This window comes from Diabrotica virgifera, chromosome 10 (assembly GCF_917563875.1).
Source record: "Diabrotica virgifera virgifera chromosome 10, PGI_DIABVI_V3a".
NCBI lineage: Eukaryota > Metazoa > Arthropoda > Insecta > Coleoptera > Chrysomelidae > Diabrotica > Diabrotica virgifera.
The window spans coordinates 68,951,180-68,976,220 of NC_065452.1; the positions used below are offsets into that span (position 1 = coordinate 68,951,180).

At 32.0% G+C, this 25,041-nt stretch overlaps 1 protein-coding gene across 2 annotated transcripts in view; it reads left to right on the forward strand.

Moving 5' to 3' along the window:
* The window catches only part of LOC114341750 (FERM domain-containing protein 5), a 217,774-nt gene that overhangs the window by 21,507 nt on the left and 171,226 nt on the right, over positions 1-25,041 (forward strand). For both annotated transcript variants that reach the window (XM_050641461.1, XM_050641460.1), the window contains exon 3: positions 4,857-5,076. In XM_050641461.1, coding sequence (XP_050497418.1) covers positions 4,857-5,076 — 220 coding nt within the window. The remainder of the gene's footprint in view (positions 1-4,856; positions 5,077-25,041) is intronic.

Below are 25,041 nucleotides of genomic sequence, written 5' to 3' on the forward strand. Positions count from 1 at the left end.
TATGTATATTTTGGTTCTACATCGTATAAAATTAAGAAAAAAAAAATTGGCCAAAAAAATTTCGGGGGGCAAGCCCCCTTTTCACTTAGGTAGACCGTACCACTTCAGAAACCATCCCGGGTTCATGCACAACAACTTTGATTAAGGTCATCATACGATCAAATGCATAGTTTGCGAGTCTATAAGGAACATACATACATACATACAAACATTCATTTTTGTTTATATAGAAGAGGTAATATTTAGATGGCTATTAAAAATTAACGGTTGTAGATAAAAAAGTGAAAATTTAGGATTGTATGAATCTTTAGCTTCTTCATCATTTAAAATTAAGAAAAATCTGTTTGTCGAAAAATAAAAAAAAATATTAGGGGGGCAAAGCCCCCTTATCACGTACGGACATGAAATATAGATAACAATCTACTCCCTGTCCGGTCGAGTCTAACTGCCAAATTTCATTAAAATCGGTGTCAAGTAGTTTCGGAGGAGTATGGCAACAAACACTGAGAAAGAGAATTTTAGATGTTAAATATTTAAATGGCTATTAAAAAATAACGGTTGAAGATAAAAAAGTGAAAATTTAGGATTGTATGTATATTTTGGTTCTACATCGTATAAAATTAAGAAAAAAAAATTGGCCAAAAAAATTTTAAAAAATTTCGGGGGGCAAGCCCCCTTTTCACTTAGGTAGACCGTACCACTTCAGAAACCATCCCGGGTTCATGCACAACAACTTTGATTAAGGTCATCATACGATCAAATGCATAGTTTGCGAGTCTATAAGGAACATACATACATACATACAAACATTCATTTTTATTTATATAGAAGAGGTAATATTTAGATGGCTATTAAAAATTAACGGTTGGAGATAAAAAAGTGAAAATTTAGGATTGTATGAATCTTTAGCTTCTTCATCACATAAAATTAAGAAAAATCGGTTTGTCGAAAAATAAAAAAAATATTAGGGGGGCAAAGCCCCCTTATCACGTACGGACATGAAATATAGATAACAATCTACTCCCTGTCCGGTCGAGTCTAACTGCCAAATTTCATAAAAATCGGTCAAATAGTTTCGGAGGAGTATGGCAACAAACACTGAGAAAGAGAATTTTAGATGTTAAATATTTAAATGGCTATTAAAAAATAACGGTTGAAGATAAAAAAGTGAAAATTTAGGATTGTATGTATATTTTGGTTCTACATCGTATAAAATTAAGAAAAAAAAATTGGCCAAAAAAATTTTAAAAAATTTCGGGGGGGCAAGCCCCCTTTTCACTTAGGTAGACCGTACCACTTCAGAAACCATCCCGGGTTCATGCACAACAACTTTGATTAAGGTCATCATACGATCAAATGCATAGTTTGCGAGTCTATAAGGAACATACATACATACATACAGACATTCATTTTTATTTATATAGATTTGCGTTCTTTACAATGATTGATAATATTTTAAAATCAGACATTCATATAATATAATTTTAGAACAAACAATCATGACTTTTTATTATTCTCTTTTCTATCATAGCAATTACATGTCGTCGACCTAATCTGTAAACTGCGTAACTCCATTTATCCAAATTTTATAGGAGACACAAAAAACTATTTCTCTAAATATGACTAATGTGAATACTAAGTATCTCCCATTTTAAAAGATAGGATGCTAAAATGGAATATTTTATAGATAGGTACACATATCACTAACATTTGTACCTATATTGTTTAATGAGTATTTAATATTATTTACCACCAACTTTTTCTTGAAAATATCACTTTCTAAACAGTGAGGTCAGGCGTGTGGTATGACAAACTGGGGACTTACATATTTTTCATACTAAGTTTGCCGCAAGGGAGATAGGTGTATACGAAGAGGTCACTATTTACTCTTCTGGTAAAAATATGCATGTGCATCCTTTTTTAAACGAGTAGGGATTTTTTCAAATAAATGGCAGTAATAACTCATTTTCAGAGAAATATGGAGTTACACAGTTTACAAATTAGGACGACAATATGTCTGGTTTCATACAGATATATAAACGTAAATAAATCTAATATTTAAAACCAATTTATCCCAAAGACACTAATACTGTTATCCATAATATGGATAATGTTATCCATAATATTTCTTAATGGTGAATAAATAAAATAAAGGCATACCTTTCCAACAATAATATAGAAATCATTAACAATTTTTACTCCAACTTTCAAAACAATTCCAGTTGTGAAGGCTTTTATGTGCCTGAAGGCTTTTGTATGCTTTTATCTGCTGTTTAAAGTAGTAACTGTGAGACTCTACCAGATATGTATAAATATGTATCTATAATAGCATTATAATAGTAATTGGTGGAATATGCACTTTACTGTAAAATCCAATTCTGATGACTGAATTCACTGAATTGTATATGGATCTAAATGTCCAATTATTTTCAGCTTCAATGAATATCTAAAACAATAAAAGAAATAATGTTATTGCTTGCAAAATTCATCATTATTAATAAATATCAGGGAAAAATGAACAGTAAATAAAAATTGTTTCGTCTACCTTTTTCTCCAACATTTGGAGTTTCTCCTCTCCAAATGTTGGAGTTCAACAAAATCCAAATGAATCTAAAATAGGCAAAATACGACGTCAAACAATGAAATGAAACGACGATACAAACATAACCTATAACCTTTGTTTTGTAACTTTTAAGCTTCTCCCAATTTCGTGACGTCAGCCGTCAGACTTCGGCTGTTTGAAATGAAAACGTCTTTTAAACGTATTTTAACGTTATTAATTTTACGCATTTAAAATCACCTACAAAAGACGTCGGTATGACGTAATGTTCAACCACGTGTGTATATTCAACCAAAAACTGACGTTTCCTCGACGTTATTGACGTCTCTTGGTTGTCTGGGGTTTAACTAATGGTACCACAATAATAATTCCATTGGAACGTACACAAACATTTAGGGGGTTTAGGGGAACAAACACCCATAACATTTTTATGTTTATGGCACTCTCAGGGCACTATTGCTATCGATATGTACGCACATGTATGTCCGTACGCATCTAAACATTCCGTGTATGTATTTGGAACCTAGGAGTTTTCTGTTGGTTCGTTGCAGCATGCGGTAATATTTTAACCAATAGGCGGCGAGGTTAAAAATGCATATACGGAATGTTATTCGGTCCCAAATTCATATACGGAATGTTAAATATTCGTACACCGAAAAAGATAAGTTTTTATTAGAGTCTGTTAAAAGGAGATTGATTTTAAAATACTTGTTACTGTAGTATTAAATAAAAATAAAACAATTATAGTATTTGGAATGTTATTTGGTGTAAATTCATATGCGGAATGTTAAATATTCGTAGACCAAAAAATGGGACTTTATTAATCAGTTAAAGGAGACTGATCTTAGAATACCTATTTTGTTAATGTATTATTAAAGAAAAATAAAACAATGATTACCTATATGGAATGTTATTTGGTGCGAAATTCATAAATGGGATGGTATAGATTTGAGAGACATATTCTTTATTTGACTAAGGTTTCGCTTTCTCAGAATTTTTAATGACTTGCATGTGTTGTTAGGTATGTTTAGATCTGTTTCAGCTATTCAATTCAATTCTGTTGAAGTTTAGGGCTGTGTGCTATAGCTATCAGACGAAAATAAATGGTAACTTGGTTATAACGTTTGCGGTTGTGTTTTAAATATTATTTATTCTATAAAATATTGTATATTTACATAATGGATTTGCCAAAAAGTTCTAAATACATTGTAATCAATGAAAATAAGTACCGAGTCGACATTAGAAATGAAGAAGACATGAATAAATGGCTAAATGAATACAAAAGTGTATTCGCTTCATAATGACCATCATTAAATGCTCGTTGCATAATATACTATTAAACACCAGTCTCATTTTAACTGGCTTTAATAAAAATCGTCTTTTTGTTCTACGAATATTTAACATACCGTATATGAATTTTACACCAAATAACATTCGAAATACTATAATTGTTTTATTTTTATTTAATAATACAGTAACAAGTATTTTAAAATCAATCGCCTTTTAACAGACTCTAATAAAAACTTATCTTTTTCGGTGTACGAATATTTAACATTCCGTATATGAATTTTGGACCGAATAACATTCCGTATATGCATTTGGAACCTCGCCGCCTATTGGTTAAAATATTACCGTGTGCTGCAACGAACCAATAGAAAACTCCTAGGTTCCAAATACATATACGGAATGTTTAGATGCTGTCCGTACATATGTATTAATTATATATAAGAAATAAATGTTCGGATTATCCATGCATTTCAATTATCCGTACGGATAATTGAAATGCAGTGCAACGTCCAGTCCCGTGGAGCACGGATAATCGGGGTTCTACTGTATTGGAAAACTCGATAATCATTTTATAACTTTAAAGGGCTGTACAAAGGTAAGTTAGGTTCAATCGAACTATTTTTGGTCTCAGAATATGTGATTTAATTTGTGACCTGCCTTTTTGTTACACCCTGTACTAGTTTCCTATGAATTGATAGTATGATAATTATGATCAATAATTTATTATTAAAATATAGATAACCTATAACTATATAATTCCTACAATCAAAACAACAAAAGAAAAGAAATAAGTTTTTAAATAAAATTTTTAAAGTAAAATCAATATTTCTGCCTTGTGAACCACCTACAATATATTTTTATGTGTAGTCATGTGTAAGTAATTCTTCTTTCATTTTTTCTTCTAGTATCTTAATTTAAGAAAATAAAACCTGAACAACCTAATTAGAAACTAGAAGAATTACTTACCATAGTTCTACCTGCCTTACTAATTAATATTTGATATTTTTAGCACTGGTTGGATCTAGGAAAATCTATTTGTAAGCAAGTAAAAGATCTTGATCCAGTTTTATTCAGTTTTAGGGTAAAGTTCTACCCTCCTGATCCCTTTAGACTTAAAGAAGAAATCACAAGATATCAAATATTTCTTCAGTTAAAACGGGACCTATTGCATGGTAGATTGTATTGTGGTCCAACTGAAGCTGCTATGTTGTCAGCATTGATTTTACAAGGTACAATTTTTGTTTTTAAAGTGACAAATTTCAAATAAAAAGTAGTACCAGCTATCTAATAGACTCTTTAATATTCAGCTCAGCGAGGTGCTATTTTTGGAGTTGTGAAATTTCATAGACAAGGGATCTTCCTTTTTTATGAAATTATTCCTTTTTTATATAAATTCACACCTCCAACAATAATATCTGGCTGAGCTGAATATTAATGAGTCTCTTATATATCTGGTATGGGTATAGATGGATGTTTAAGTATAATACAGCAATGAAAGTAATTTTTTTAGTAAATTGAAAAGTGTGCAGGTGTTTTTTTATATTTATTCTGTCTTGCAGCAATTGAAAATAAGTTTCTACAAGAAAACGTTAAGAGTAGTATCTAAGTAATTCCTCTTCGTTTTATTACTTTTTGTGCAATTTTCTCTCTCATGCCATCCCTCCGTGTGGAGTATTGGGCGCTTATGCGTTTCTTGGCCAAAAGTGTAAGATTGTTGTCTGGCCGGGACAGCGCATCTTCTTTTGTTTTTATTCTCTGGATAAACTGTGAACTAGTTCCCTGTATAGTGTTATTTATACAGTATGGTGCAAATGAAAGGAATAAATTCGATATTTCGTAATCTGGCGACTTTAAGGAAAAATCCCGAAACAGGTCGAGTTTTATTTTTAATTTCTGATTTTTTGGCATATATATATATATATATATATATATATATATATATATATATATATATATATATATATATATATATATATATATATATATATATATATAATAAACAAGATGTAGATCTTTGAAACACACTCAGTGATCAAAAGATCCAAAGTTAATGGTTTAACGACCACTCGTACGAAATCAAACAGATGAAATAGAGAATGTGGAAAAATCCCCTTACGAACAATTCACACATCCACTATTTCGGGCTGGGAAAATTTTTTTTTGAAAAGAATCAAAGATCCAAACACCAGTTCTTAGAAATGTGTTTCGCCCTCTTCAACCTCTCTGGGCTCATCAGTAAAGATGAGAGGTTGAATATCTTCAGACACATTCCAATCAAAAAACAACATTCGTGACCTAGACATAGCAGGAGCGTAAATCTACGCCAAATCTGACAATGACAGTCTCAAGTTGTAATTCCCTAATTACTTAAAGTAAAATATATGTTTAAAAACAAGATGTAGATCTTTGAAACACACTCAGTGATCAAAAGATCCAAAGTTAATGGTTCCATTAATATTAATATTTATTTCATAAATAAATATTGCTTTTCGCCTTAATTAAATGTTCAAACTTCCAAGATACAGGTGGTTGGCTTGAACATTGAATATAAGCGGAAACCAATGTTTATTGGTGAAATGTGTTCAAGTGTTCAAGTGTTCAAGAAACGGAAGCGAGGAAAAATTAACTACAGCCCTAAAACGAGAAACCAGAAACAAACTGCGAACGCTAGAAAATAAAGGCTCCTTTATTTCTTTTTGGTGGAATGAACTCTAATTTTTTTTCTTAGATTTTTATGCTAGATTATACTAATTTATTTTTCTTCTTTTGTATTCTGGTGATTAGGGAATTTATTTATTTTTATAATTAAATGAGTTTTATGTCGTTCATATCAATATTTGTAACTATGCGTCAATATAACAACTAAAAATTATATGAATGCTTATATAGACAACATTAACTAAAAAAACAATATTTTAAAATTGTACATTTATTTTCAATTCTTTTCAGCTTAGTATATCTGTAAATTTTTTATTTTTTTTTTATTTTCATAATACGTCTTTTCAACACGCTTAAATTTGGGTATTATTTAGTTTGAATATATTTTGATAGATTTTGTACTTATTTAATAAAATGAATGAGCCATTATCTGTTTGTCATATAAATGCAAGATCTATCTTGGCTAACTTTATTGCTTTTAAAGATGCTGTGTTTAATAAATTTGACTTAATTACAGTATCGGAGTCCTGGCTAAAACCTAGTATTGTAAATAGAGTAGTCGATTTACCGGGATACAAAATTTTCAGACGGGATAGATCTTTGAGAATAGGTGGAGGTACTGCTGTATATATTAAAAATAGTTTAAAGCCTAAACCTATTACTAATCTGGACAATATTACTTCCGAACAGTTATAGATTTCGTTTTGTTATAATAATAAAACTTACGCTTTGGGTTCACTTTACAGGCCTAATGATTTTTCTTATCACGATTTCGCTAACGATCTTGACTTATGTTTAGGTACATTATCGCCATCGTATGACTATATTGTTTTTGCTGGGGATCTTAATATTAATTTTTTAGAACCGAGTAGCCTACAATGTAGAACTCTACAGTCAATTTTTGACACTTACAGCCTTACTCAAGTTGTTGACCAACCAACAAGAGGTCCAAAACTACTCGATATTATATTATGTACGGAAGCTTTAAAAATCAGTAATGTAAAAGTTACTAAGTGTCCTTTAGTATCAGATCACTCCATGCCATCTTGTTACTTTGGATCACCGGGTATAAAAAAATTTAAACCTTTTGAATTCACTTTTCGTGACTTTAGAAATTTTGAACCGCATTATTTTCATCGAGATCTAGCAGGTTCTGACCTTCAACAAATTTATCTACTTAATGATATTGAAAGTAAAATCAACGTATTAAATTCCACTATTCTAAATTTATTTCAAATTCATGCACCTCTTCGTCAAATTAAAATTACAAGAAAAAAGGCTCCATGGTTAACAGACACATTAAGGTATATGATGAAATTAAGGGATAAAGCATTATTAAAATTTAAAAAATCAAAAAATGAGAATCATTGGAATTTTTACAAATCAATTCGTAATGAAGTTAATCATGCAATTAAACGCGAAAAGAAGGCGTATTTTGAATTTCAGTTACGGCGAGGAAAAAATATGTGGAAAGAAATGAAGAAGCATAACATCATTAGTAATAAAAAATCGTCGTCATTTATTCCTGATCATTTGCAAGATCCGGATTCTATAAATAATTATTTCGTTCATGGTATTGGTGGTTACGACATTCCTGATGCTGACGTTTTAAACCACTATTCTTCTTCTAAATTTCCTGGTGTTGATAATTTTAGTTTTACAGTAATTGATGAGTTAAAGGTATATGAAAAAATACTTTCAATAAAATCAAACGCTTCTGGACATGATAACATTAATATCACTATGATTCTTTATTGTTGCCCCTACATTTTACCATTTATTACTCACATATTTAATTTTTGTCTACAAAAATCTATTTTCCCTTCTGTTTGGAAAGAGTCGAAAGTCATACCTCGTCCAAAAACTGATAGTCCTGTTGACTACAATGAGCTGCGTCCCATAAGCATTCTATGTACCTTTTCTAAAATCCTAGAAAAAGTGATGGATGAACAAATTAGGCAACACATTACCAAATTTCACCTCCTACCAGAACATCAGTCAGGTTTCCGTCCTGGATATAGCTGCACTACCGCACTTCTTAAAGTTTTAGATGACATTTACTCTTATATTGACTCCAACTACCTGTGCATACTAGTTTTATTAGATTACTCGAAGGCATTTGATAAAATTAACCACCCTCTACTTCTCTCACTATGTAATTTTATGTCTTTTTAGAAAAGAAAAGTCGTCAAATAAAATTTACCTATCACGAGGAGTTCCGCAAGGTTCTATATTGGGACCTTTGTTGTTTTCGATATACACCTCCCAGTTCTCAAGTTATTTAAATTATATGAAATCTCACTATTATGCAGATGACACACAATTGTACTTAGAGTTTAAAGAATCAGAAGTTGAAAATGCTTATTCTAAAATTAATAAAGAACTAAAATCTATTTCAGACATTTCAAACAAATTCTGCTTAAGCATAAATCCCTCAAAATCCAAAGCCATGCTGTTTGGACGTAGAATTGAGAAAAATCGAGTAAATAATAAAATACATTTAAAAATCAATAACGAAAATGTAATTCTATCTAATTGTGAAAAAAACCTGGGACTCATATTAGATGACTCCCTAACGTTCTCTAATCATATTTCATCAATAATTCAGAAAGCATTTTGTAATTTAAAACTTTTATTCTCACATAGACAAATGTTTAATAGAACCACTAAAATTATGCTCTGCAATAGTTTAGTGCTTTCACAGTTTAATTACTGTGATGTAATATATGGACCAGCATTAACACAACTAGATCAGAATCGTTTGCAACGAATTCAAAATATGTGTGTCCGTTTCATTTGTGGTATCAGACGTCGAAATCCAACTTCTAAGCATCTTGCGGATCTAGGATGGTTAAATGTTAGTAACAGGTGTATTCTTCACGGATCAGTATTATTTCATAAAATAATGCTAACCAAAAAGCCCTATTATTTATATAAAAAAGTTAAAAAAAAAGGTCAGAAGTACATAATATTAATGTCAGATTCAAAAATAAACTTAATATACCGAAACATAAAACCTCGTTATTTCGATCTTGCTTATCTTACAATATTGCTAATCTGTACAATATGATCCCTGAAAATTTCAAAACTTTACCCATCTCTCAATTTAAATCCAACGTAAAAAAGTCTCTATTTAATAATAGCATAAAATTAAAATTTAGATTATAAACAAGTAAATTTGGCTGCATTCGTTTAAATGATTGCAAAGTTTATTCAATAAAAATTTATTCAATAAAAATAGATAATTAGTGTTATTATCATATACGATAAATTTATTTTAGCATGTAAATAAGGTCTTTAGGTTACACTAGCATAGTAATTATTTGTATTGCGGTTACGTGGAAGAGCGCTTCTTAGCTGGTGTTTCTAGGAACATCATCTAAGAGCGAACGTCGCCTTTTGCTTTATTATAATTATTACTGTCTGTCTAGTTTGTATTTTTTTTTGAAAAAAAGCAATAAAGTCATTATTATTATTATTATTATTAAATAAACATTTATTTCTGTTTTTTGGCAACAGTAAAATGTATTTTGAGTTAAATAAATGACATACATTCTTCTTTTTTTTTGTTAATTAATTTAATTAAAAAAAATTTTTTGGCCACCCAAATATTTATGTCAATATTTATATTACTGAAAATAATTTAATAGCCTTTCAAATGAGCTATCACACGACCCCTATTCTCATTTAAAAAATCATCGATGACGTCATCACGCTCAGATAGATGACGTCACTCATATGGTATATATTCCAGAATATCGTAATTTAAAAATAAAAATCGACCTGTTTCGGGATTTTTCCTTCATATAGCCCGTTTACGAAATAACGAATTTATCCCTTTCATTTGCACCATACTGTATATAAACAAAATACAAAAACAACAGAGAACACGAAATTTATTTAATACAAAAATGAAAGTTTCTTCTTAACAGCAAATAATGCAAGTAATGGATGTGGTGATCTAATCAGAAAAAGATGAGGCCTCAGATTCAGAATATATTTCTATCATTAGCTGATCCTGGTCATCTACATTCTGCATTTCATTGTACTGATGAGAAGTTGTGGGATTTTGTTTTTCACGAGTCGCCAGCTCAGTCATGGATTGGTCTACGTCTAAAGTGGCATTTAGACGGGCTAGTTTCTGAAGCAATATGTTGCCGAAAATATATATTTGGTATGTTGCTGGCAACATTACAGCCATCTAATTAAAATATCGCCGTATGGCCGAGCCATGTGGCCGAAATCTTGCTGGTATTTGAATACTATTGCAGTTAGTGGCTGATGCGTGGCCGATAAAGTCGAACTGTTGTGGAAAATTTTGCATGTGCTCTATATTTCCTCTTTATTTCCTGTACTCTGTTGAAATTTAATTTGGTTTTGTCAAAACATACAAAGAAAAGATGAATACGTGGTCAAATGAAATCACAATAAAGTTTATTAATGCAGTACATTTACGTCCAGAGTTGTGGAACTTGGCATACTTCTGGAACTATGAGACAAATGGAAGAGTAGTGCACCCTGAATAAATACATTAAACTAAAACTTTTAATATAGGAGTCACCAGTCGCCAAAAACTGAAGAACGATTGCTAATCTTGTTGAGATTGGTATTGCGTTTCTCATGTTTGATCTTTCGTCTCTATTCTTGGCCCTATCATATTTATTAATAGTTCGAAATCACTTTTTGACATTCTTGTAAAATTCTTAAACAAATAATTGTCTATGTAGCATTATTTCCATAGTTAAACTCATTGTTTCGCGTTTACTTAGAAAAGTCGTATCCACATTTTCCGTTTTTTATTTTTTTTATGTATCATATTAGTACGATTAAGGACGCAGCAACTCTCAAGACAATATTCTCGAGAACGAGAATATTCTGGCCGAGAATATTCTCGAGAATATTCTCTTCTTACATCACTAGGGGATAGTACACAGCCCTGTTTGACTCCACTTTCTATGGATATTTGTTCTGTTACTTCACCTGAATGTTTCAGTTTGGCTTTGTATCCTTCGTAGAAGAGTTTAATAAAGTTTATGATTTTTAGTCGTATCCCATATAATCTAAGGATTTTACACATCTGTACCCTATTTAAACGGTCAAAGACCTTTTCGAAATCGATAAAACTCACATCTACATATATCTTTATTCCATTCATTTGTTTGTTCCAAGATAATTCTAACAGTGCAAATGTAATCAATGGTGGAACGTTTGGAATGGAAGCCTGCTTGGTTGTTTCTCAGTTTTTTTATCTCGTTCCGGCTTCAATATTTCCAACATGATTTTGGTCAGCACTTTGGATGTGGCACTTGTAGTGTTATTGCACGCCAATTGTTGCATCTACTCAGGTCTCCTTTTTTGGGCATTTCTATAATTAATCCCCCTTTCCACTCCTTTGGTAATTCTTCGTCCGTCCATATTTTATTCAAAAGTGTATGTAGCATTTCTACTGACTGCTCAGTGTCTGATTTTATTATGTCAATGGGTATATTGTCGATTCCTGCGGCTTTGCCATTTTTTAGAATTTATTTTATTTATTTAGCGTATGGAGATTCACAGTACGATAAATACACAAATATAATATATTATTCAAACACCAAAATATAATGAATGAACCTAAATATTAATGCTCAATTTACATAGCCGTTCACTTGCTTCTGGGGAGCATTCCACAACGTCCTGAAGGTTTCCACGGCACGAATTAGGCAATCTGAAACACAACGGCTTATGGTCTGTCTAGGTGATCCACAATCGCACTGTGGACTTTTCGCACGACCCCATTTGAACAGAGAATCAGTACATTTACCATGTCCTGTACGTATGCGATTAAGCCTCGCCCAGGTGGACCGGGGCAGATTTGATCCGATGAATCCCTGAGTTGGGGTGGATATCTGAATATAGTCTGCTGCTATTGTTAGCATCCATCTTGTTGACCATTGCCTTTGTATCTCATAGGAATCACCAATTTTTCGGGCAGATCTGATTGGAGGATTTCTAGATCTCAGTCGCTGGTGCTCTTTTGAAATGTCTGGTATGCCTTGATGGATTGGTAATTGTACGTTGGCTACAATTTTCTGGTACTCTCTCACTAATGCTGCTGTACGGCGTAGATCTGGTGGAGCAATATGGCTCAAAGTATGCAGCCATCTCACTGGGGTTGATTTTAGTGTTCCAGTGATTATTCTCATGATTTGATTAAACATCGATTTTGTTTGTGTGTGCACTATTTAGCCATACTAGTGCACAATATTCTGCCACTGAAAAAACCAAAGCTAGAGCAGAAGTCCGAAGAGTATCTGCAGAAGCACCCCAAGTTGTTCCAGCAAATTTTGTTATTATATTGTTTCTTGTTCTCAGTTTACCGGCTGCGTTTGTAAGATAGCTTTTGAAGGTGAGTGTTCTATCAAGTGTGACACCTAGATATTTGGAGTTGTTATGTTTGATAGCTGTATCATTTAGAGTTACATTAAGAGTATCGCCCGCAAGTTGATTCGACAGGTGAAAGAGACAGGTTTCAATTTTGCTTGTGTTTGGACGTAAGCGCCAGTTCTTAAAGTAGTTACTTAGTGTAGTTAGGTCCTCGTTTAGAGCTCGTTCTCCAGGTTCTTTACTATTATCTTGGAATTTTTTCAATTTTTTTTTTAGTTTTAGGAAGATGTTTCCAATTTCTTCCCTTGTAATTTCTCCAATATTCACTCTAGCTCTGGTGATTTTACTTCATCTTCTATAATTTGAGTTATTTCATGTTTAGCATATATCTCTTCGAAGTATTCCTTCCATTTTTGTATTATATCTTTCTCATTTTTATTTTATTTCCTTGTTTATCTTTTAATTCTTGTATATTTCGTTGTGCTTTTCCTGTTAAGTTTCGTATGATTGTATATTGTGTTCGTAAGTCGTTTTCTTTAGCTGCTTTTTCTGATATATTTAGCATCTCATTTATATAGTTTCTTTTTTCTTTTCTGGCTTGTTTTTTTACTTCTGCGTTTTTGCCTTGTATTTCCTTTCAAGTGCCCTCTCTTCTTCTGATCCTTCCTTTTGTAAAATTTCTTCTTTGATCAGTAGTAGAGTATCTTTAGTAATCCGTTTTTTATTTTGCCTTCCTTTTAATCCGATTGTTTCTTTTGCTGTATCCAGGGTTGGCAAAAACCAAGGTCTTCTCGAAAAAAACAAAAAAAAACAGGTTTTTTGGTTTAAACCAGGTTTATTTGATACAAAGTATAATAACTCTAAATACTTTTTTATTTACACACACAAAAAATTAATATAACAAAAAAACATCTTAAAACGTAATAATATTCAAAATAACTAAGTTCGAAAGTAAAAAAATAGAATTTATTTATCTTAATTTTCTTGTTTGCTTCGAGCTTGAGTTGCTGCTTCGGTTTATTCATTTTTCAGAGAATATTAGTTCGACGATATTTAGTTCCAGAGAATATTAGTTCCAGAATCGACGTAGTAAAATACAGCCTCTTATAGACATTTTGCCTAGGGAATTTCAAACCACGAATTTTTCAGAAGACTTTGTAATAGACGAAATAGTTCCTTAGCGTGCTTAGCGTGTGTAGACTAATATTTCGTCAATATATACCAAACAAAGCCCATAGGTATGGTGTAAAGTTTATGCTGGAAAATCTGATGATTATGACAAAAATGTTGGCTTGGGTCAGGCAGTTTGCCTTTAGCTTTCAGAAAACCTATTAGATCAAGGCCGCACATTATACAGGGTGTCCCCGAAAATAGTGCGTTCCATAAAGATATAGGTACAAGGCACCATGTAGAGCAGAAAAATCATAACATTTTTTTCTAAATTCAACTGTTTGACCAAAAAAACAAAATACATTTTGGTGTGCAAATTGAAATCTGGCCACTATGTGCAGTACAAAAATCTAAATGTGGACAGTCACAACTTTTAGTAAACATTATTGAACGTTTTCTGTTGTATTTAATTTCCACTGTAAACTATTGTAAAATTGTAATTCAGTTAAAGTCTTTGGCACCTAAAGTAATACATAGGTACCTAATACTAGTTCAGTTAAAATATTAAAGTGTTTTTTATTGTAAAAAATTAACATTTTAATACTTCGTTTAAAATTATTCCATATTTCAATCCATTTCAGAAAAAAAAAACATCAGGTACAAATCATTTTTCTTAGTTGCGTTAGGTAATTACTTTTTAGGAATTAAACCTTAGAAATTAAACCATAGTAGGTAGTTACTTATGTAAAAATAATAATTTATTTAAAATTTCCAGCTTTAATCCAAAACATTAATAAATTCAGATAATAGCAAATGCCACATTATTAAAACAAGATAGTTATTTTGCAAGTATTAAGTACCTACATTAGGGTGGCCAAACGTCTCGTAAAAACGGGATTGTCCCGTTTTTTAACGATCGTACCCGGGGTCCCAATAAAGTCTCTGGGACACCCAAATGGCCCGTATTTACGGTGGCACAGATTATCAGAACATATGTGACGTTGGGTTAATGATTTTTGTTGCGTCTCTCTTCGGGCCATCCAATCATCCTTTAAGTGAGGCATACATATGGTTTGTCCATAGAAAGTTAATATTTTTCAGTAAGGATTTAAAAAGATTGAAAGAAGTACAAAAAGTGTTATGGAAGTTAATGATGTATTGGAATCTATTCTCACAGTTTTGACCAGAAGAAAAGAGGAACAGTTCTTATCATTTAATGTAAAATTCATTCTTAAGTGTGGCAGTATTATGCCAGAAGACGAAATTAACTTCAGCAATGACTTTTATGAAACCTGCATACTGTATCTTGAAAAATGGAGCGTACCTTTCTCTACTCTCTCAAAGTTTAAATGGGTGCTTTTGAAGGAGATCCCCAGTTGGAACAAATTGAAGAAACTATATGTTACTCGAATGAAAAAATCATTCATATAAATGATGTTTTGCTATTTGATCAACTTGCACCATTAGGGGATTTTGTAAGTGAAAAAAATAAAGAATGGAATGATCAAGATAACAAACTACCTCAGTGTCACGAAAAATGGGTTTGTTTTTTAAAACGAATACCAGACCAGAACACCACTCTGAATTTTTAAAGATATGCCAGTATGTGCTTGCGATCCCTGCCCTGAGCATTCAAAGGACAGAGGAAAGGATAAGATGGGAGTGGCTACCCTTTCTGCAATCTTGCAGGTAGTTATCCTACAATAGACTGTTTTAGTTTTTGCAACTTTATATTGGAAAAGGAAAAGGTTCTAAAATTGGCTGGAACGAAAGAAAATATCCCCAATTCAAATCCTAAAGATCTTTTGATTCCTAAAGATTTTAACTTTGACCAATAATTTTATTTATCTTGTTTAATTATGTTTTTAGGTATGTTATAATAATTAAGTATTCATTGCAAAATTGTTGTTTTAGATTAAATTACATATTCACAGGAAAAATGTACCCAAACCCTTCTTGGATATGTCCCGTTTTTTCAAGTTTATGATTTGGTCACCCTAACCTACATAGATGTCCTTGTAACCTACATAGATGTTCTAGATAAGGTACCGACAACCTTGAAATATTAGTAAATAAAATAAGGTTGGATTATGTTAAAAACCGTTAAGGTTCAAAACAGACGAACCACTCTGCAGCACTATTCTGTGGATCCACGAAGTAGCTTCCGATGATTACCCGTAAATTCTTATGTAAATTAAACGTGCCATTATACACGAGCTACAGTGGCTGGCCACAATCGCCGATCCTCAACACTGTGGCGTCCATTACAAAATCATTGGGGCTATAAAAATCGTCTGTTTCAGCCACTTTGTGGATCCACAGAGTAGTGCTGCAGAGTGGTTCTGTTTTGAACTTAAGTCACAGCATAATAAAATCTAACAGCAGTGACACTCTAGAAGGCGGGAGAAGTTCGCGCATTATTACTGCGCAGATGGTCGGCCATATTGTCTGGCATTAACACAAATACAGGAACACATCACTTGTCCCGTCACTATGCCTGTCGCTTGATTTTTGATGTTTGGTTGAAAAGCATAATAACATTGAATCTTCGAGTTTTAATTCAATGTTTTTGTCTTATTATTGTGTCTTTATTAAGATAATTATTTTGTATTTTCTGTACTTGTATATTGCACGTTTTTTTAAGTTCTATTCTGTTTAATAACATTGAATCTTTTGAAATACTAAATATGATTCAGTCATAGGCGTAACCAGGGGGGTTTTAGGGGATGTACAACTCCCCCATTGGGATGTACTTTGAGCTCTATACGCTTAACACCATACCCCTCAGAGACCTTCCAGTCGTTGTAACCCCCCTTAGGATCATCCTGGTAACGCCTATGGATTCAGTTAAAAGTAAATAATTTCTCTGAGGAAAATAAGTTTTGTTTGTTATGTTTTGATGACGTTGCAATAAAATCCAATTTATTTTATAATTCGGGAACAGATGAAATTGTAAGTTGTAACACAAAGCTCTGAGTATTGTGATTGAGAGGGATTAAAAATTAAAATTGAGGTTGAAGTAGAAGAGGGAAGTTATTGAATATATTAATCAAGAGGGCTTAGCTCAGAAAAACCAATTAAAACTGTCGGAGAGACAAACGCTCAAGTGAGGATTCGGGCTAGCTTTTCTACTCTAAGGATTGGCTTTAAGATAGACAACAAATATATGGGATGATTAAAATTAGATAAACACGGGAGAAAAGAGACCTTCTAATACCAAAACTCAATGCAACTAGATAAGACCACTGGAAATAGAATGAGATGAAAAGTACAAGTAGAGAAGAAAAAGAAGGACGCCAACTCAAGACAGCTTGAGATTTTTTGAAGTAATGAACAACAAGATATAGATGACAATTGAGACGACAACGTGAAACACCAAAAAAACTATTTACTTGTAATTCAGTGTTATATACTGTTAGTAAGAACTGAAATAAAAAGCAAAATAGTAACAACAAACATATTAACAAATATATATATATATATATATATATATATATATATATATATATATATATATATATACCGGGTGGTGAATTGGAAAACGGGCCATAGGAAACTCAATGTAAAATTCTAAATTGTTGAATTCCTGCTTCCCTAATTATTTTACATCAAAAGTCATGAGAAACTATTTGTAGAGGATTAAAATCTCTATTAAAAACAAAAGTTAAAATTGTTCTACAATTTAAACAGAGTCCAAAATTTTGAAAAATAGAATACATTTGCCATACCTAAGTAAGTGCGTAAAAGTAAGGCCACACGTTACTATTTCTGACAGTACGCAAACTATTGACTGAATAAAACATCTTTATTATTACTACTTTCTCCTCAACTGAGGACATCTTTTCAACCTTATTGTTTTTTAAACATAAAAACGATAAAATAAAAATACTGACAGTACCAAATATTGTTAATATAATAATTTCATTGTGACCGAAGGCAACCTTATACACATTCTTGCAATGTGCGTGGCCTACATTTGGCAAATACTTTGATAAAATTTATTACATTTTACAAAATTTAGGGATGTATTTAATTCATAGAACAATTTTAACAATTGTTTTCAATAAAGATTTCAATCCTTTACAAATAGTTTCTCATGTCTTTTGATGTAGAATAATTAGGGAAGCAGGAACTCAACAGTTTACAATTTTACATTGAGTTTCCTATGACTCGTTTTCCAATTCACCACCCTGTATATATATATATATATATATATATATATATATATATATATATAATACAGAGTGGTTCATCTTATTCGCCTCGGTCTCTGTACGGAAAACCACTTAATATTTTAAAAACATTTCTTCACAGAAATATATAGGGCCTTTAATACTACAATGTAAAAATAATGTGAATTATACAGGGTGCTCCAAAAAAGAGTGGTGTATCAAAGTTTTATTTTTTCTTATGGAATGCCCTATATCTGATGACATTACTGAATTGACCTTAAAAAATAAGCTATACTTTCATAAGGGTTCCCTATACCTAAATACAGGGTGTTTTGATTTATTTCGATTTTTATGAAAATGTAAGGTTTTAGAAAAAAATAAATATCTACGAATCTAAGAATCAGTAACAAATTCTTTCTTGGATCTTAATAACAAACTATTTAGCATACTTAAACAGATGCTTAATTTAACAAAATTTCTTACAGGGTGGTCAAAATGAGATTGTTCTATTAATAAATTCAAGCTGTAATAACTTACTTATTTTAAATAGAACACCCTGTATCTTACTAGTCTATCGCGTAGAAAATTTACGTAGCTTTCAATTTATATTAGGGTTTCCTATACCTATCTTTTACAGGGTGGTCAAAATATTAGATTGTTCTATTAACAAATTCAAGCTGTAATAACTTACTTATTTTAAATGGAACACCCTGTACCTTACTAATCTATTGCGTAGAAAATTTACTTAGCTTTCAATTCTTATTAGGGTTGCCTATACCTATCTCCCTTCTTTTCTTAAATATTTAAAGATTTCCTAATTTGTAAGCTTTAAAAATTAGAATTAAGTACCTATGTCGTGGTTATGTACAACACATCACCAACACCGGAAATATACTTAAATATCTTAGTCAAGATACTTTCGTTAATAAAATTCACATTTTTATCATTTAATCACCACAGAGTGTTCTTATTTTAAATGACATACTCGATATTCTATTCTTTATAATGGAAGACATTTAAAATCTCTTCAATTCCATGTAAACATTCTCAATATAGATGTTATCCTGTAAATATATTTTTCCATGTTATTCTGTAAATACCCATTTTTACATATTTTTGTACAATAGGCTCGTTATCGTCATAGTAGCTATTGCATTTAATTGTTTGTAATTGCGATTCAAAGATTCAAACAAAAAGTGGTGTACAAATTAGGAAATCTTTAAATATTTAACAAGTGAAGGGAGATAGGTATAGGAAACCCTAATAATAATTGAAAGCTAAATAAATTTTCTACGCGACAGACTAGTAAGATACAGGGTGTTCCATTTAAAATAAGTAAGTTATTACAGCTTGAATTTGTTAATAGAACAATCTAATATTTTGACCACCCTGTAAAAAGATAGGTATAGGAAACCCTAATACAAATTGAAAGCTAAGTATATTTTCTACGCGATAGACTAGTATGATACAGGGTGTTCCATTTAAAATAAGTAAGTTATTACAGCTTGGATTTGTCAATCGAAAAATCTCATATTTTGACCACCCTGTAAGAAACTTTGTTGCAATAAGCATATGCTTAATTATTGTAAATAGTAAATTATTAAGATCCAAGAAAGAATTTGTTACTGATTCTTAGATTCGTAGATATTTATTTTTTTCTAAAACCTTACATTTTTATAAAAATCTAAATAAATCAAAATACCCTGTATTTAGGTATAGGGAACCCTTATAAAAGTATAGCTTATTTTTCAAGGTCAATTCACTGTCATCAGATATAGGGCATTCCATAAGAAAAAATATAACTTTGATATGCCAGTCTTTTTTGGAGCACCCTGTATAATTCACATTATTTTTAGATTGTAGTATTAATGGCCCTGTATATTTCTGTGAAGAAATTTTTTTTAAATATCAAGTGGTTTTCCGTACAGACACCGAGGCGAATAAGATGAACCACCCTGTATATATATATATATATATATATATATATATATATATATATATATATATATATATATATATATATATATATACAGGGTGGTGAATCGTCAAACGGGCCATAGGAAACTCAATGGGAAATTCTAAACTGTTGAATTCCTGCTTCCCTAAATATTTTACATCAAAAGTCATGGGAAACTATTTGTAGAGGACTGAAATCTGTATCGAACACAAATGTTAAAATTGTCCTACGAATTAAACGTACTCCAAAATTTTGCAAAAATATAATACATTTTTCAGGCTACCCCTAAAAGTCAGGCCACACGTATTGCAAGAATATATTATGACATAATGTTGCGTTTGGGCATATTGACGTTTCTGATATTTGACAATTATTTGAATTGCCAAAATATTATTTATTTTGTGATTTATTGTTTAAAAAATAAAGTTGATTCAAAAATGTACTCAGTTGAGGAGAAATTAGAAATAATAAAACTGCTATATTTAGGCAATAGTGCGCGAACTGTCAGATCTTTATTTAGTGTAAAATATCCCGATAGACCAATTCCAAGTCATTCAACAATTCAAAGGATTTTACAAAATTTTGAAAATACTGGAACCCTGATTTCTAAGTGTACCTGTATAAACAATTTTGCTGAGGTACCAAGAAATTTAGAAAATCAAAATGAAATAAATGTATTAACAGCGGTAGTAGAAAATCCTAAAATAAGTTCTCGGACTATTGCAGACCAGTTTAATATTCATAATTCCACGGCATTAAAAATTTTGAAAAAGAATAAATTCCGTTCTTATAAATTTCAACGTCATCAAGAACTAAGACAAGGAGATGCTGAGAGACGAGGGGAATTTTGTTTTGAACTTTTAGAGAAGGCTAATGCAGACAGACAATTTTTAAAAAACATTTTGTTTAGTGATGAATGTACATTTACATTGAATAATGAACCAAATGTTCAAAATTATAGGGTTTGGTCGACAAGAAAGCCTGAAAACATTATTGAAAGCCATACCCAATACCGTCGAAAAATAAATGTCTGGTTGGGAATATTTAGACACAATATTATTGGGCCATTTTTCTACGAGGAAAATTTAAATTCAGAAAAGTTCTTAGACTTGCTACAAGAAAAGATTTTACCGAGACTTGCAGAAGTAGCTCCAGATGAAGAAGAAATTTGGTTTCAAATGGATGGATGCCCTGCGCACAATAACCGTGAGGTTAAAGAATTCCTTAAAAACAGCTTTAATAATTGTTTGATTGGACCTAATTGTAACATTAAGTGGCCTCCGAGATCGGGAGATCTAGCTCCAAACGATTATTTTATCTGGGGCTATCTAAAATCAAAAATTTATTCTGATCAAAAATTTACCGATATTGAAGCATTAAAAATTAGAATTATTGAAGAGTGTGCAAAAATAACGCCACGCGTTCTAGCTAATGTTAGACGAGAATTTTACGATAGATTGGGATACTGTTTAGTACAAAATGGCGGATTGTTTGAACATTTATTATAGTTTTATGTTTAGAAATTATCATAATTTATTTTTATTCGTTCCTTAAATAATAAAAATGTATAGTTACAATTTAGGAATAAGGATCACAGTAAAATTATATTGAAATTCTTTGAATTGTTGTTTAACCTGGAATTGAATTGGAGTGTATCATTATGTTAAATAAAATCTGGCAGTGCTCGCACTATTGCCTGAATTAAACATTGCGATTTTTCGTCAACTGAGTAGGTACATTTCATTAACTTTACTTTATAAACAATAGAATTTATTATCTAAAAAATGTAATTATCTAAACAATACAATTTACTGTTTACAAAGTAATATTTATTGTTTACTAGTGTAGTAGTAGTATTTTTAATAAAATTTATAGCAAGATATAGCAAGATATAGTAATTAAATTTTAATCACCATGCTAAAAATAATTAGATGTTCTTTATATCCATATAAATAACAAACAGAAAATGGCAAGTGGATTTAATTCCTCTAATATGCACATGCAGCAAAGCAGTCAAATAAATTGGGTCGATCCAAACACCCAATACGTACAAACAGGACAAATTAATTCATTTATGACACCGCAAACAATACAACAAATACCACCACCAGTTATACAATACCCACAAGTATACACTGCTCAACAAGTACAACCAGAGGGAAATCAACAATTTTATCCACCAAAGTACCAAACATTACCTAGCACTTCCAGACAAGATGAAGAATGGAAAATTGCAGAAAATAGAAAACGTAACAGAAATAGTCCCGAAAATTACCAAAACAAATTAAAACAGATGAAAATAGACAACTACTGGCTCAATCCTCCTACGTCAACGTCAAACCGGTTTAATCTTTTAAATGAAGAATCCGATGGCGACGAAGAGACACAAGAAAATGGTACAATACCAAAACCTCCTCCAATATTTATTGCAGGTGTCAAAGATATAAAACCACTAAACCTCCTACTAAATAGCATAGCAAAAGAAAACCACACTATCAAGGTTCTAAACGATGACCAAGTAAAAGTTCAAGCCAAAACGATTGAAATATATAATATCATTATAAAAGCATTAGATGAAAAGAAAACTGAATACCACACATACCAAAAAAAAGGAGATAGATCATTCAGAGTCGTTCTAAGACATCTACATCCAACAACCAACCTAGAAGAGGTAAAGGCGGAACTGGAGAGCCAAGGGCATATTGTGAACCAGATCACTAACATACGACATAGAATAACAAAAAACCCACTTCCATTATTTTTTGTAAATCTTAAATCAAGCTCTAACAACAAAGATATATATAATATAGACTCACTACAAAATGCAAGAGTAAAATTTGAACCACCAAGGCCTGTAAGGGATCTAGCACAATGCCAAAGATGTCAGAGATATGGACATACGAAGAACTTCTGTGTCAGGCAACCCAGATGTGTAAAATGTGCGTTAAACCACCCGACAAAAGAATGCACACAGAAACATCGAACAGAAAATGTCATATGTGTCTTATGTAATGGTAATCACCCTGCCAACTACAGAGGGTGCACTATATACAAGCAATTGCAGAAAGAAAGATACCCACCGCTGAGGAAGAAGGAGTCCGAAGAAAGTGCAAGGAGAGTATACCAAAATTACATAGTACCAGGTGTTACATACAGCCAAGTCGCAAATAATAATCAACAATTGAATCAAATTACTACACAACCATCTGATATACAAGAGTTAAAACAAATGATGAAGGGTCTCATGGAGCAGATGAGCACCATGCTCAACCTTCTTACCACCGTCGTAGCAAAGATGAAGTGATGGCAGACAAACTAAAATTTGTGATCTGGAATGCGAATGGATTAGCCCAACACAAACATGAACTTAGTTTATACTTGACAAATCATAAAATTGATCTAATATTAATATCAGAAACGCACTTCACAAAAAAGAATGTCTTAAAAATTCCATATTATACAGTTCACCATACCATGCATCCTGATGGAACCGCCCACGGTGGCACGGCAATCATTATTAAAAACACAATCAAACATCACCTCGCAACTTGTCTTGCAAAAGAATACATACAAGCCACAAACATAGTTGTAGAAGACTGGACAGGCCCCATTACTTTCTCTGCGGTTTATTGCCCTCCAAAGCACAAAATAACAAAAGAAGACTTTAAAGTGTTCTTCGACGAACTAGGCAACCGATTTATTTGTGGCGGTGACTATAATGCCAAGCATCAGAGTTGGGGTTCTAGACTAGATACGACCCGAGGAAGAGAGCTATACAAAGCAATAAACAACGATAATCTAGAAGTAGTAACAACACGAGAACCAACGTACTGGCCAACCGACTTAAATAAAACACCCGATCTTCTGGACTTCAGCATAACTAAACAAATTAACAGGAACTATATGCATGCGGAGTCATGTTATGAACTTTCTTCCGATCATTCGCCAGTTGTTATAACACTAAATAAAAAAATTCTCCACAGGGAAAAACCATGTGTATTGCATAATCGAAAAACAAACTGGAACATCTTTAAACAACTGGTCGAGGAGCGACTTCAACTAAATATTTCCCTAAAGACCAATGAGGAGATCGAATATGCAGTAGAACACCTAAATTTAGTTATACAACAAGCTGCCTGGGACTCAACAACACCCAGCAACAATGAAATGAAGAATGAATACACTTCATTATCAATAAGAGAGAAAATAGCCCAGAAAAGAAAACTCAGAAAACAGTGGCAAGCAACTAGAGCGCCACAAACAAAAACGCAGTTGAACAATGCTGTTAAGGAGCTAAAAGAAATGATAGCAACAGAAAAGAATCTTCAATTCAGTGAACACATAAAACAACTAGATACAACTGAACAAACAAACTACTCCCTATGGAAGGCTACTAGAAAATTAAAAAGACCCCAATACAATATACCACCATTAAAAAAAGAGCAGGGCGGATGGTTAAAAACACCAAAGGAAAAAGCAGAGACATTTGCAAACCACCTAAGAACTGTGTTCATTCCCAATGAAACAACTGACCCCAACCAAGAGGAAACAATAAACCAAGCACTTGAAGAATCATACCAGCTAGAATTACCAGAAAAAAGATTCAAAAAAAGTGAAATAAAGGCCACAATAAGATTCAATACCAACCCTAAAAAAGCTCCAGGGTACGACCTAATCACAGGACAAATATTACAAGAACTGCCGGAAATAGGATATACATATTTAACACAATTATTCAATTCAATCATGAAAATCAGCTATTTCCCGCCACAATGGAAAGTTGCCGAAATAACACCCATTTTAAAACGAGGCAAACCACCTGAAAGGGTAGAATCATACCGGCCCATCAGTCTACTACCCGTGCTATCCAAAGTGTTCGAAAAACTTTTATTAACAAGACTAACACCTCTCCTAGAAGACGAGGGAATAAT